Here is a 14,556-nt window from a genome sequence, read left to right as displayed (position 1 = left end):
AAGAGTTGAAAGACTTGTTGTGAGGGTCGGCGAGTGCACAGGACGTATGTAGCATATAATGGACGGCCATTTGAGGTCAAGCGTGGTAAGTGCTTGTTGGCTTGTCCCAGAAATATTCAGATCCACCATATGACAATCTTCACAAATCGCGAAGCAGAGATTATTGCGACGGAACTCAGCTGCTGGACGAATCCTCTTGATCCGAACCAATTGGAATCAGCGAATGGCAGCTCTGCGATAAATATATGATGACGAATGAACTCCATGAGCTCATAATTCCATAATTCTTTCCTTGCTCGCTCAGCCACTCTCTTCTGTTTGTCCGATCGATCATTTTCAAGGTCATCATTCATAACACAATGGCACTTTTACCCTATTCAGCGCACGCTTTCCGTACATATATGCGACCCGCCACGCTTCCTGTCACTCGCGCAACCGCCAGGGTATTCTCGCCGCGTCGATACTTACAGAATATTTTGGCGCCAACCGACCCCGATGCCAATTCTCCCACCCTGATAATCAGTAAACTTACACCCAGAGGATTCATCCTATCCGACAACCTCATCATACCGGGAGGGGCAATTTTGCATTCTGGTAAAGTCTTATTATGGGACGTTGACCCTCCAAGGCAACCTCAAGCAGGTGAGAAAGGCGGTTTAGAAAAAGTCTGGGACGGATGGGAAAAGGAGAGATTTGGGGCGCTGGAGATGCTTGTGCCGAGACCGGGTCAGTCCCCAGCTGCTAGCACACCATTTGACCAAGCAACGCCCAGCTGATGAGCAATTTAGAGATACTCTTGCTGGGCACCGGACAACGGGCATTGCCGGCGCCGAAACGATTGCGCGAATATATCAGTGGCTTGGGCATCCAGCTTGATGTGATGGATTCAGTGAGTTAACGATTGCTTCCATTCCAATTTCTCTTTATTCCCACTAGCTGACATTACGTCCTTAGCGAAATGCTGCGTCCACCTACAACCTGTTAGTGGAGGAAGGCCGCCGCGTGGCTGCAGCGCTGTGTCCTTTGGGTCCCATTGACCCGCGCACCGGCGAACCACGCTGATCAGCCGTTCAATGTGCTTTATTTTGGTGAACAAATACAGCGCAACTAGTTAAGAGGTTAATGCGGAGAAGAACCATAAATACAGTCATTCTTATATGGTAAAGCATCGTGTACAACAGAACATAAAGTGCCGCTATATGTACTCCTATCCATGCATCGTGCAGTCCTTCAGTCATACACTATTAGGGCGTGGAGATTAGCGAATTGCTGTTAGCGAAGCGGAAATGCTCACCATGTATCAACGCATAACTTCCGATCCAGAACAACAAAAAGCCCAGGAGGTTTTCTTGTCCCAAACCTGTGAGTGCCCACCAACCCCTCCAAGAATATTTTCTGCTCTCTTTCACTCCGTTGCTTCTGTTTACTGGTTGTTTCTTCCTTTGTATTTGGGCGTCCGGCACATAGCGTCTGATGTCGAACCCACATTTCAATGACCCTATGGCGGCAGCGGTGGCTACAGAAGAAAGCAGGTACAGAAGGAACCCTGAAGTATTTGTCAGGCCCAAGATTCCAGCGATCAGTCCCGAGAAACAGGCAGATAGCTGACATGAGGCGAAAACAGGACAATATCAGCAAAGGGTTCGGAGCTCTGATGGCAGTTTTACATGTCACTTTGCACGTGTTGCAGCATAGCGATTATCATGAAGAGACTCACAGTATTTATCGAAGAAAGTATCCTATTATTGTGCATCACTGATTGTGGGTAGAGAGGAGAGACTTCAGGCGAAAGCTGCGTAGCGAGTAATGGGGGGCCTCCGGGGTTCATCTTGAGGAATGGATTGTCAATGAAGGATTTGACTGAGGGCGTGAAATGGTGATGGTAGAGGAATTGGAGAAAGTTGATTGTTGGCCGAATATTAGACAAAATGTAGAGGTTGACGACCACGATGGCGGAGAGCAGCCCAAGAAGACGGCGTGACGGACGCCGGCGAGTGACCAGGACTACTGATTTTAGTTATTAGGGAATATAATTAATTAAGGCTCAGTCTGATACGTGTTAAGTTGAAAGTTAATATACAAAAATGTCCCGGTCAGGACTACTCGTAGTATAGCCGAGCCGAGGTTCCAGCCGAATGCGCATGTACCACTGCATGTACACCCATCTTAGTAACCCAAATATTCAACTTATCTCTGCTTGCAAGCGCCCATTCAAGACTGTAGAGCTTTCTCTCCACTCCTGCAATATGCCCAAGCGGCAGCGCCCTCCTTCAAGCCCCGGCTCTCCGGCAAAACGGTCAGCAGCTACTCGCCACTCGATAGCAGACCTCTTTCCATTTCAAGAGATATTCCTAAGGATACTATCGTTTCTGTCTGCAAATGAGCTTGCTAAGGTACAAGGAGTCTGTAGATACTGGCAGGTAATGAGTTTGGATCCTCAGGTGAGTAGATCGAAAGTTGACGAGCACGAGATGCTGATACTGGCTGCTTCTGCTGTAGTTGTGGAAGAGGTTATATCTCGGTAAGTGTACCGTTCTCAGTGCACGTATTTGAACTAACACTCTTTAGACAAGTATCCCCATCCACACCAGTCGAGACTGATACAAACACCAGAGTCACCAAAGACTACACCAATGACCGTAGCCGGTTCTTTGCGACCGATTGCGCGCCTTCCATCAAGAGCATTTCCTCCTCCATCTCCGTCTAGGACATCTAGTGCTTCTACTTCTTTACCGACTACCCCTGGAAAACCAGAAGAAGTACAAAGTGGAAATAGAGCAGAAACATTCGGAAGCTTGGATATGGTTGGGCAATACGTAAGGAATGATGGAGTGGACTGGAAGATGATGCTGCGGCTGGGGACAAATTGGTAAGTTTGTGGATGCTACTCTAGAAATATAATGTACTGATCTTGATCTTACGTTTCAGGTCAAATGGTAATGTTCTATCCCAAGCTACCATGCCCCTACCTCCTTCACCATCCCCTTCTGTGCACCCATCTGAGGGTTTACCACTGTTCAATCCCTCATCTGTCCCACCACGACCGAGCACTCAGCATCTCGCCCTGTTTCCTTCCTTTATATTCACTGCTTCTCCCGACTCTCCATTGGTTTACTGCTACCCGTCTTCAGCCTCTCACATCAACAGTCCCATAGGTATTATTCCTCCTCCGCCAGGCTGGAGCTCGCCGTCGAGACCAGATAATGTCACAGCAATATGTGCCGATCAAGCGGTGGTATTCCCTGAAGAAGGGGATGGGGAAAGAAGCCTGCCTGCAAGGATGGCCGTCTTCTATCAATCTGGGGGATTTGTTATTCTCACAGTACGCTTGTCTTCAGCTTTATCAAACAGAGGTGTCACCTGGGTGCGTGACGCAGTCAGCCCAGGACAATCCCGGCCGCCTTCTGTTCGCCGCCGGATGTACGGCCAGGATAGAGGTGATCCCATTGTCTACGCTTCAATGTACAGCCGATTGCTGGTCGTATGCTCAAAGGCATTTCATCTGAGTGTGTTCGATCTCCAATCTGGGCAGTTACCTAGACGTATAACTACAATGCGGTCAGACGTATCATTCCATCCTGCAACTTTGACCCTTCTGCCATCTTTCCCGGAAGGCAAAGACAGCGGCGGTCAGTTTGTGGCTGACCATGGCACCAGCCAATCGTTCCAGGCGGCCCTCACCTACTCCACGCCCGTCTATCCCTCATCTTGGACGATTGCCGTTCAAGAATTTACCATTTTACTCCCTCCGGTATCATCGTTATCCACACCTAGCGTGTCTAGAGGGCCCACTTACCATGTCTCTCCGAGATCCACGGCTGGCGAACCCATCTGGCCGAGGAAAATACGACCAGCAGTGGGAGTTAAGGGTGCGGCAAAGAGTGTGGGAACGGATGGACGGTGGTGCGTATTGGCGGGGGAATGCAACAAGGTCGAAGTGTTTTCACTTCCGTTTTCTTCACCCAATTCCAGTTATTGCGATGACGGTATCATCAAACACTCCCAAACACTCGTAACACATTCTTCAGTTATTGCATCAGTAGCACTGGCCTCTGGGAGGTGTGTTTCTGGCTGTAAAGACGGAAAAGTCCTGGTCTGGGAGCTGGATGATGAGGAGCAACTGGAAAGTAGTGGTGATGACGATGATGGTGAAGAGAGACGTAAGGCGGGCAGAACTGTGGGATATGTTGAAGTTAGGGAGGGAGGACGGCGGAGCACTTGGAAAGGTGCATCTGGTCCTTACTATTCGCAGAGCAATAAGGTTGATAAAGAAGAGGGAGCCGGCCACGAGGGTTTGCCACATCCTCAGTCCATCTCCTCGGCCGCGCGCACACTCTTTCTTCCTCAGCCGCCCAGAACCCAAAATCAGGTTGAAGAGAGAGACGGAAGAAAGGAGATTCGTTGCCTTGCGTTCGATGAGGAAAAGATTGTGGGAGTTGTTAGAGGTGCAAAGGAGGAAGCTATCAAGGTTTGGAACTTTGGATAGATGTTAGATATTTCCGCTTTATTTGTACAATCCGCTGTATATGTTGTTTGTTGCAACCCCCCGTGTCCGGAAAAGTGCTGTTGTATATTTTAAGCTTCCTGTAGGTACATTATATACATTGTCATACAATCAAGCATTACTAGCAACCTCGCCGGACTCGATATCTTCTAGCCTCTCTTTGAACGCCTCAATATTGCCCTCCATTGTTTTCTCGAGCTCCTCTACTTCTTTTTCAAGCTGCTCGACCTGTTGTTGAAGCCTTTTTTCTTCCATTTCTTCCCAAGAATCCCAATCACCCGCTGTAACGATTTCCTTCACAGTCTCCGGTCCAAACACTTCATTGATGACCTCGTGTCTTTTCCTGAATCTTGCCATGGCAAGTTCACGCGGATCAAGCTCATCCAATGGGTCGGCCCATGGCTCTATTGGTTCGGCCGCTGGTCCTGGTACGGACGCGGCAGGCACGGCTGATGGAGCAGAAGGCGGGCCAGTGAGGGCAGATTTGAGATATTGTTCGTTTGATATTGGTGGCTGGAACGCGCCTGGTTGGCGCGCAATTGCTTGCTGCGCTGGTGTCGGTTTGGTCTTTGCGGCAGTTTGATCAGTTTTCCCCAATGCCAAACGCAGTACAGAACGAAGCAGATACTCACTCGAGCCCTCTTCTTAGCTGCTTCATGCAATGCAGCGTCCCTCATAGCTTTTTCTCTCAACATGGTTTCTCTAGCGGCAGCTTCCATAGCTTGCTTTTCTCTCATCTCCGGAGCGATGCCCATATAAACGGGGGGCTGTCCCTGTTGAGGCGTTCCTCCTTGAGGAGGCATCATGTTGGGGACGCCCATTTGACCCATCTGCGCAAGCCGTTGTTGCTGCTGAAGATACCCCTGTCTAGCAATCATGGCGAGGTCTGGATTGTTTACCATGGGCATCTGGCCAGCAGATGAAGGAAGGGGGGTCGCGCCATAGTTGTAGGTGTTTGAGTTGCCTGAGTTTGGGATGAATTGGGCTTGGGACTGCTGCGCGCGGAATAGGTCTGAGTAGAATTTTGTTTGGGGATTGGAGGGGTTCATATTTGGCTGGGGATGGGATGTATGGTATGAAGCGGGAAAAGATGGGTAAAATGCAGCAACAACAAACCAATTACTATTTGTGCGTATTGGCTCAGTTGAACTGCATGTCGCTCCCCTTCTCGTACTATAGTTGTATTATGTAATCAATGCGGATTGAACAACACGAGTTTTGTGTCGAGCCTATGTCGATGCAGCCTATATGTACTTTTTCCAAAGATTCCGACACTCTCGCCCATTTGTGATCTGTCCGCCGCTTCTCCAATGGCCACTTCTCCAACGGCTTTGCCCAGGTAAAAAATAACACACCATAAATAGATATTCAGCACCACCATCTCGTGCTCGCGGGTATTTGTCGATGCAGTGTTCTTCCGGTCATCCTGCGGTACTGCAAGTTTCTGTACTGACACCAAAAGCAGCGATAACGCCAAGGATGTAGAGGTCATCATCAAGCTCGATCGGTGATTGATACGGCCAAGGAGAGTATGGAAAAGGCCTTTTTTAGTTTATCGATACCTGAAGTAAAGGGATTACTTAGTCGAGTTCAGCGAAACGGCAGCTCATTTTCCCCAGTGAGTACAATGACATGAAATTGACTTCATCTGTCTGAGAAGACAGCAAGGAGCATAATACAGCAGTAAGCAGCAATAGCCAAGTGACCCGTAAAGCCACACCTTTCGGTACGTACGACGAGCCAGCTGATATTCTGTTTGCGTAGTACGGACCATAGAATGGGCATTACCATATTGTTTTTCGTCTATGGCATGTTGTCTTGCTACACACTGAGCCTGTAGTACACTGAATACTGCACTTCATCGGCAGGAAGGAGGAAGCATACAAGTGGCCTGCAGCATCGCAAAAGGATGGTCGCTGATGGCAGATGCAACCAAAATGAGTCGAGGTGCCTGGACGAGTAGACGAGTAAGAAGGAGCTAGACCGGCCAGGAACAAAATGCGACGCGTCCTTCTTCCCTCAAACCTGTACCTGAAATGCGTCTCTGGTGGTGGGTTATCTTTTTTTTTGTCTTTGAGTTTTGACGATGACGGCAATGCTCGGCCAGGGCTGCAGCGGGCTAAGCAAAGGATATCGGAGTTGGCGTCCCATACATTCCGGGGCGAAAAAATTAGCTCTTCGCGCACGGCCTATGACGATCCCCTCCTTTGCTACATACTGCTAGTCCCACACACGCGAACCACGCCCTCTTGCAAAGCCTAAATATATTTCTCTCACTCTCGTTCACATTCGCCCCCGCGTGCCAAATCTCCCTTCATCGCCAACCCATCCTCAACTCTCCCCCACCCACCCGTCTCCAATCTCAGCAGGCTGAGATTGTCCCCTGCTCACGACCACTTGCGCAAAGCCACTATCCAACGTTTCCACGCCACTTGATTTACTGCAAAAGCAAACCATTACTGTGTAAACCACCATGTACTGCACCCTAGCAACACTTTCTCTCCTTGCTCTTGCCGAGGCGGCTGGCCCGCACAACAGGCGTCTCGACGACCATCGACGACATTATGCTCGCATGGCGCTCTCTGGCGAAAGCGAAACGCCCCCTTTGCCTCACAATCTCCACGTAGAGGTCCCAACCAAACGTGACGGGTGCACACATGGTGGCTGGAACTGTGTCGGCTTGCAACTTCAAAGTGAGTTGAATGATGACCTGGGTTTTCAATGGCTGGCAGCAGGATGCTTGGTGTGGAACGATATGGATCAAGGGATATGATCTAACGCGTTCATTTTTAGGGTGCAACTGGGGCGACTGGATCGTCATTCAGAACTGCACAGGCGAGAATATCGTCTGCTCGTGAGTCTTTTTATTTTTATTTTTCACTGGGTCTTTCGAGTCTTCAAACGTCACATGCGTCTTGCTCCCATCTCCTCTTTTCTAGTTGTGGTTTGGTGGAAAAAAGCTGGCGCCCTTTGAGACGATTTTGTGATGCACAAAAACTCTTCCACCCATCCAAAGCACCAAAGCTCCTCCTTTTCGGTTCTCGGTTTCTGACACTTTGTTTTTCCGCAGGACACAAGAAGACGCCGTTGGATGTGTATGGACTTGGTTTGTGGATGACTCGACCACATCCCAAGGCGCTCAAGGTACTCCTTCAGCCACCACTTCACTGGTGTTTGATGCAAGCAGTGCCGTCAGTGCATCATATGTCTCGGCAACACCATCACAAGGTCTTGATGATGGTGAGCCGACTGGAACGGCTTCTTCGTATTACGCCACTGCTACGACCTCTACAACTGCTTCCGACAAAAATGATCAAGCCTGTGATGATGATGATGACGACGATGACGAGGTTTGTGAGGACGAAGACGCTTCTTCTACCGCATCTGGTGCCTTTAACCCCGCCACCATCACGTCTTCCGCCACTTTTTCAACGTCTGATGCGCAAGGAACTCTGACTTCCCAGATTGGCGACGGGCTCTTGGCCGGGCATAAGAGCGAGTCTGCGTCAAGTAGCGACGACTGGAGAGAGACTGCCGGCAGCGACCACAAAAGTCGAACCAAGCAATGGGGCTCGTGGGGAACCTCTTCTGCTTCAGATGGATCTGGTGAGTGTGAAACGTTACGTACCGAACTGCACTTACGATAACCCTAAGCGCCTACCACCAATGCCTCCGTTTCCTACCCTGCGGCCACTGCCAGTTCTACTACTACTGCCGCGTCATCGTCCCATTCAGCACCTACCAACCTTGGCGGATGGTCAGCCCCTCACTATGTCATCTATGCAGACAGGTGGCTTAGCGCTATGCCCGACGTCTCTGAGCTCAGCTCTTTCAACCGCTTCATTTTAGCTTTCTGGGAATCCAATGGTGGAGCCGTTGACGATGTCCAAGCATGGTCGAGCTGGGACGAAGGTTACCGAAGACAGATTATTGAAGAGTATCATGATGCCGGTATCGCGATTATGATTGCTGCCTTTGGGTCTACCGACCAGCCGACGACAAGCGGTGCGGATGCCAAGCAAGTGGCTCAAAAGCTCGCCAGTTTCGTCATGGAGTATAATCTGGACGGCGTTGATATCGACTACGAGGGTAGGTCATGGTAGAAAAAAAAAAGGTCTTGAGACCGCGCGCTGACATGGGGTATGGGATGTAGACATGTCGGCTATGAACAGTGCTCAAGCGGTCTCTTGGATCGTCGAGCTCCAGATGGAGCTCCGAAATCTCCTTCCGTCGCCATACATCATCTCGCATGCGCCCGTTGCCCCCTGGTTCACTTCAGCGAATGACTACTCTGATGGTTCTTATGTCTCTATACACCAGCAGGTTGGAGACTCGATTGATTTTTACAGTGTGCAATTCTATAACCAGGGCCCGGACCAGTATGTGTCCTGTGAGACTCTTATCACTGATTCTGGGAGCGAATGGCCGTCAACTTCTGTGTTCGAAATCAACTCTCACGCCGGCGTGCCTCTCGATAAGATTGTGATTGGCAAGCCCCTTGAGCCTGGCTCCGCGTCCAATGGGTACGTCTTTTCTTTTCTTCACGTCTTCAACGCTGATGATGTGGATAAAAAGTTATATGAGTGCTTCTGATCTTCATCAGTGTGTCAGTGAGGCCAAGGAACGGGGGTGGAACGCAGGTGTCATGTTCTGGGAATGGAGTGAGGAGGCGCCCTCTGTGATGGCTACAGTCCGTGGGTGAGCATGGTGGTTCTAGGTTCCAGGTTCCAGTTCCCCGATATCTCCCTGTGCAGGCCACGGAGGGATTATTGCGACGAATGACAACGACCCATACGACTTAAGCTTGTTCCCAGTGTTGTATATCTGTCTACGACGACTTGACTATAGGTATAATTTACGTCAGTTCTTTTTTTTCTGTACCCTTTTACCGAGGTCATCCGTGTTTATTTACCATCCATACACCTATACTTTTTATCTACTCTGACTGCTTTTTTTGTTATAGTGGTCGCCTCCTGTTTCGCGTTTATTTGCTGCTGTAATATCCGCCTGGGCGCGATGGATGAGCATGGATCTCGGGGAGAGGTCCGAGATGTGTATGGACGGGCGATCTGGGATCGCATGCATTGGGTTTTGACGCTCTGGAGGTCGATGTGCAAGGTTTGTGCTGCGGACGGAGTAAGGTTGTAATTTATAGTGACTGACTGCCCTGAGGCGAGGGTTATGACGAGATCCATGTTCCAGCGTGGTTTGTTGCGCGAATAACAAGACACTGTTCGTCATACCTTGCACTGCAACCGTTCTCTGCCACGCTCCCACCGCCGCCCTGCCCACCGCCGCCACCGCCATACCCGCCCCGGCCCCCAGCGCAGACAGGATACACCGCGACCCACATGCAGCACCAGCGACGCCGCCCGCGCCCGCGCCGAGATCGCCCCCCATGGCAGAGCTAGCCAAATCCACCGTCAGGTTCCAGCCGCAGCCCCCCCTCCCGCACCGCCCCCTCCACCCGTCCTCCCTCCACACCTCCATCCTTCCGTCCCCCCCCTCCTCCCCCGCCCTCGCCTCCTTCAACTCGGGCACCACAGACTCCTCCGACCCGTTGCCCGGCAGGCGCCGCCGCCCGTCCCTCCCCCACGCACATTCCCAGGACAGGAGAGTGTGGTCCGAGACACTGCCACGCACAGGAGAGTCCATGCTCGCCCACGGCAAGAGACCGTCAGCGCTCGTCGGCGGCTTCGAGACCTCCAGCGAGGAGGAGTCCTTGCCAGACGGGGCCCGCACAAGCAGCAGCGGGACCGGCATGACCACGCCACATAGACCGTCAAGCAGGGACGTCTCCCACAGCGACTCTACTTGGCGGCCTGAACCACCTTCCAAGAGATCCCAGGGCGTGGTGCTGCCGTCGTCTGCGACGGGCCAAGTGTCCAGGACGTCCGGGACTGCGCGAGAGGGGCGGCTTGGCAAGCGACCCAAGCGAAAGACGTCGAAAGACACTGCTGACCGTCCTCCGTCTCGAACCTCAAAAGGAGGCGGAAGATCACCTTCATTGAGATCACACCTCTCTGCGCGCTCGGACGGAGGTCATGCTGCTCAGAACGGTTTGGCCGCCCGCGGCCGTACAGCGTCGTCTCGCTCGCATCATGATCCTGCCGCTCGACCAAATCGCCAAAGCTCCATGTCGTCCGCCAATTCCAAACCTGTAGACCGGCTCAAACACGGCGGTGAGAGGACAAGCAGTCCCGAAGGTAGATGGAAGGACAAGGGAAAAGGACGAGACACGACTGCAGAGAGAAATGTCGAAGAGAGTGACAGGGATCGAGAGCAACAGCCGAGCACAGCAGACACCCTTACTGAAAGTCTGGGTTTGAGTGGATCCGGTCCCAATATCAAGGATGCATCTTTGAATACCGGTGAGTCATTTTATGAATACCCTGCTGTTTACATCTGACCACGTTCTGTTTCCACAAAAGATCAAATACACAGTCTTCTCAGTGACTCTGACCTTGCATCGGCCATACGCCTGATGAATGATAACAAGGCCATATCCCCGCGAGTACCCTTCTCCAGCTGTGCTACCGATCCATACAACCATGGTACAACCTCAACAGTTGACCCTCCATCCCATGTCTCCCCCTACCTTGTCTCTGCGCCTCCTCCTTTAACCAACGATTCCCCCAACTCCCACGGTCGCGAGAGATCTGTCTCTGCGGTCAGCAGTATTTCCCCAGCTACGCCGACTACCACCTGGTCACCACATTTCCGATCGACATTTGAAGTCCCTGACGGCCATGGTCTTGGTGTCCAAAGGCAGAGGCAGAGGTCGGTTTCCAGGGCCAGCATATCTGCCGAATTACCTGGCGGCCATGTCCCTTTTACACATCATTTACCGGTCGTGCCGCAAGCGGATGAGGAAGATTCTGATGACGGGAGCACACAGGCAGCTTCAGGTACCTTGGAGACTGCCCAACCGGTGCAGCAGCAGAGTTTTTTGCAAGAGAATAATAATAATAAGAAGAAGAAGGGGGGTAATAATCGGAAGGGCGCCTTGAGTAGCCTGTTTCACTTTGGCCGGCGGGGTAGCAACGACTCGAATGATCGCAGCCCAAGACTTAAAGAAAAAGAGCACCTCTGGAGAACAGATAGGTATTCGGAAGAACATGCCAAAGACCGGGAAGCACGCGAGAGAGAAGAGGAGATGCGAAGAATAGAATGGGAAAGACGACAAGAAGAAATCATGCAAGGTGAGTGGGGCACTTTTGTCGTCGTTTTTTTCTGCACCTTTATCGTGGCTTACGCTTTTTTCCTTTTTCTTCTTTTCTTCTTTTCTTCTTCTTTTTTTTTCCTGGTAGATCGAAGGTATCGAGCTCTCACCCAAGTCGCAGCTCATCCAAATGCCGAACGTCTAGCCTATCGGACAGGTGCCCATCTTCGTGCATACTACCAGCACGTCTATGATTGTATCGAAAACCCTCCGCGTCTCAATTTCCCCAAGATGCTTCGCTGGTTGACAGAGACGGACAAGCAAAATGCTCTTCGAGCGCAATACTACGCCGCCTCTCATCATCAAGGTGATGCCGATCACGCTCACGAACAGCCCAACGCTAGGAGCATTGGCTCCTCATCGCGAGTCGACCTCAGTGGTTCGCAGAGATCTGTCGGGAGCGGTCGCACCCATTCCGTCTCTTCCAATCGACGATCGAACGACGTATCGCCTCAAAAACGGGTCCCAGACCTCGTCATTCCCCATCGTGGCTGGAGATATACTGTCGATGATATACAAGCCTTTCGAGACTCTGGCGGTGTGGTCAACTACTTTGTGCCCCCTAGACAGGTACGCGCCTGTAATGACGAGCTGAATGAAGAAGAAGCATCCGCGTCCCCTCAAACTGTTGCGAATCGCGTCGAGCACAGTCTCAATCGAACCTATGGCCAGAGAGCTTTAACCCCTCAAAGCCAGTCAAAGGACATTGATCGTCACCGGGATGATAACAGCTCGGCAGCTGGTAGCAGCAAAAAGGGCCACCTCCATGAATTTTCATTGAGGACCGCGAATAATACCGCGTCCAATGTATCCCTGGCCGACATGGATCAAGGTATGCGTGAGGCCAACTTGTCGAGGTCGACGTCGTTTGACACTGGTGGAGACAAATCAGTCTCGGGGAGACGGGACCATCGGGTAAATTCAGTTCCCTTCGTTTTCGATTTTATTGATTTATTTATTTTGCAGGCATGTTTTTACTGATTTCTTTTCGGAACAGGTATCCCATCGAAGTCATCAAAGCCTCAGTGCCGTCGGTCATTCATCTCTCAGTCATGCCCTCAAGCAGCCTTTTGAAAAGCTCAGCAGCGTTACCAAAAAACAGCGTACCATGCCCCACTTTCATCCATATGGTGATCGTGAGAGCGGCCAGACCAACGACTTTGCTCCTTCTTCCGACCACCCTGGTGTCGCCTTGTCAGGATTATCCCCGTCTCCACAGCGCGCTGGACTCGTGAGCAGAGATTCAATGGGATCTGTGACAAACAGGAGCAGCAGCTTGGGTCATGCTCGTAACAATGTTAATCGCCTAAAGGAGCCATCATTCTTCAAGCGGCACGGCCTTACTGGACACGAATCCGTGACTGATGAGGAAGGTGGTCGGCTCAAGTTGTTCATCAAAGGTACTCGTAAGATTGGGCTTGATGACCACAAGAAACGGCAAGGCAAGGATTGTACTGGGGATTTGGTCGAGTGTAGAAATGAGGAGTTGAAGGAGGCAGAAAGAATCTACGCGAGGGAACAGCAGTTTAAGAACAACCAGTTACAGGCGGAGGAAGAAAAGGCAAAGGTCACAAAGGCAGAGGAGGCCGCTCTGACAAAGATTCTGGATCTGGAGAAGGATATTTATCAGGAACGGGCACAGTGAGTCTCCAGTATTTAACTCGATACACAAGCTAAAAAAGCCCCCTTTTGAAAGACATCTGGCCACCGCAAAAGACCGTCTGGCCATTGTCAACTCCAACATTCACATCATTGACGAATCTATGCGCCAATACCTTGCCCAGATTGATTTTGCTCGCGATGAGGCGAAAATCAGCATGGACCTGGAAACGGATTGGTCAATGGTCGAACCGCTCTATGCAAAGTACAACAGGCGCCGCTCTGTAGAATCTGACGAGCTTCGGGATACTGTGCCTCCCCTTCGTTCTTTCGGTAGCGGGGATAGCAACTCTGACGGCGGTCGGTCGCAATCAGGTCCTGTGGCTCGTCGAAATCGGTTTCAAACTAGCTCCCGCTCTGGATCTGGTCCGATGCCTAAGCGCACGCTCTCCTTGCAGAATTCGATTGCCTTGCACCATATAGACCCCTTGCAAGCCCGCCACCACCCCCGTCGAACATACCTTGCACCCGATGGCCTGACCAGAGTGGATCCAGTGAGGCACGCCGAGCTTATGATCGCGTTTGGTAAAAAGCGGGAAGAGGAAGTGGGCAAGGAGAAGGAGGATATGGCCAAGGAGATGGAGAAGATGATTGGACAAATTGAAGCGATGATCAGGCAAAAGGAAGAGGTTAGACATTGGGTGGCGGATGTCCTCGAAAGAGTAGGTATCGGGAATCCAGCAAGGGTATTAATGCTAACATTTAGTACAGGCTGGAAACGCCAAGACACAGCTTGAAAGGTTCCGGAGCCAGGAAAATTCATTCTTGGATATTGTTCACTTTGCTGAACAACGTGACCGACTGGTGGACAGTATTACGAAAGGCTTAGGCTTCACCATACGCGTGGCCTGGTACGTTTTCCAGTGGATCAAGGTCCCTTGCAAGATAATCAAAATGTTTTTCCACCCGATATGGTTTATCGCCACCCTCATCTTCTCAGTCTTACGCTTGCCGTGGACGGCTTTGAAATTGGTAACCGGACGTGACAGTCCAAATTCGATTGATGCTTCAGAGGATCCCGCAGTCGGTCGTCAACGAAGGCGGAGGGGAATATCGGTAATGTGGTTGACGGGAAGTGCTCTATCATGTGTGATTGCCATGTTTTTTTGGTACTACGGTACAGACGGCTGAGCAAAATAGCATATCTGATTTTGTGTGGTATATAGATAGA

At 51.0% G+C, this 14,556-nt stretch overlaps 5 protein-coding genes across 6 annotated transcripts; 4 read left to right on the top strand and 1 right to left on the bottom strand.

Annotated features, from left to right (window-relative positions):
- Window positions 1-359: 359 nt before the first annotated feature.
- On the top strand, window positions 360-1,062 carry CNBE1980 (hypothetical protein; the record flags this gene model as incomplete). Its single annotated transcript, XM_770391.1, has 3 exons — window positions 360-726; window positions 789-889; window positions 955-1,062. The coding sequence occupies 3 exons, from the start codon at window positions 360-362 to the stop codon at window positions 1,060-1,062; spliced, it is 576 nt and encodes a 191-aa protein (XP_775484.1).
- A 1,184-nt stretch (window positions 1,063-2,246) lies between these two features.
- CNBE1970 (hypothetical protein) lies at window positions 2,247-4,486 on the top strand (the record flags this gene model as incomplete). Its single annotated transcript, XM_770390.1, has 4 exons — window positions 2,247-2,441; window positions 2,500-2,521; window positions 2,569-2,869; window positions 2,929-4,486. The coding sequence occupies 4 exons, from the start codon at window positions 2,247-2,249 to the stop codon at window positions 4,484-4,486; spliced, it is 2,076 nt and encodes a 691-aa protein (XP_775483.1).
- Window positions 4,487-4,615: 129 nt separating this feature from the next.
- On the bottom strand, window positions 4,616-5,412 carry CNBE1960 (hypothetical protein; the record flags this gene model as incomplete). Its single annotated transcript, XM_770389.1, has 2 exons — window positions 4,616-5,071; window positions 5,137-5,412. The coding sequence occupies 2 exons, from the start codon at window positions 5,410-5,412 to the stop codon at window positions 4,616-4,618; spliced, it is 732 nt and encodes a 243-aa protein (XP_775482.1).
- A 1,565-nt stretch (window positions 5,413-6,977) lies between these two features.
- On the top strand, window positions 6,978-9,206 carry CNBE1950 (hypothetical protein; the record flags this gene model as incomplete). Its single annotated transcript, XM_770388.1, has 6 exons — window positions 6,978-7,197; window positions 7,298-7,358; window positions 7,575-8,110; window positions 8,159-8,593; window positions 8,658-9,027; window positions 9,080-9,206. The coding sequence occupies 6 exons, from the start codon at window positions 6,978-6,980 to the stop codon at window positions 9,204-9,206; spliced, it is 1,749 nt and encodes a 582-aa protein (XP_775481.1).
- Window positions 9,207-9,902: 696 nt separating this feature from the next.
- CNBE1940 (hypothetical protein) lies at window positions 9,903-14,516 on the top strand (the record flags this gene model as incomplete). 2 transcript variants are annotated; one of them, XM_770386.1, is made up of 5 exons in its annotated part: window positions 9,903-10,875; window positions 10,936-12,641; window positions 12,724-13,367; window positions 13,423-14,047; window positions 14,097-14,516. In XM_770386.1, 5 exons carry the CDS (start codon window positions 9,903-9,905, stop codon window positions 14,514-14,516), a joined length of 4,368 nt encoding a protein of 1,455 aa, XP_775479.1. The 2 variants fall into 2 exon arrangements, with proteins under 2 accessions (XP_775479.1, XP_775480.1); XM_770387.1 differs by having other exon boundaries at window positions 14,092-14,214.
- Between the last annotated feature and the right edge of the window lie 40 nt (window positions 14,517-14,556).

The sequence above is a fragment of the Cryptococcus neoformans genome, chromosome 5, assembly GCF_000149385.1.
Source record: "Cryptococcus neoformans var. neoformans B-3501A chromosome 5, whole genome shotgun sequence".
NCBI lineage: Eukaryota > Fungi > Basidiomycota > Tremellomycetes > Tremellales > Cryptococcaceae > Cryptococcus > Cryptococcus deneoformans.
This window is presented reverse-complemented; position numbering and strand designations above follow the sequence as displayed.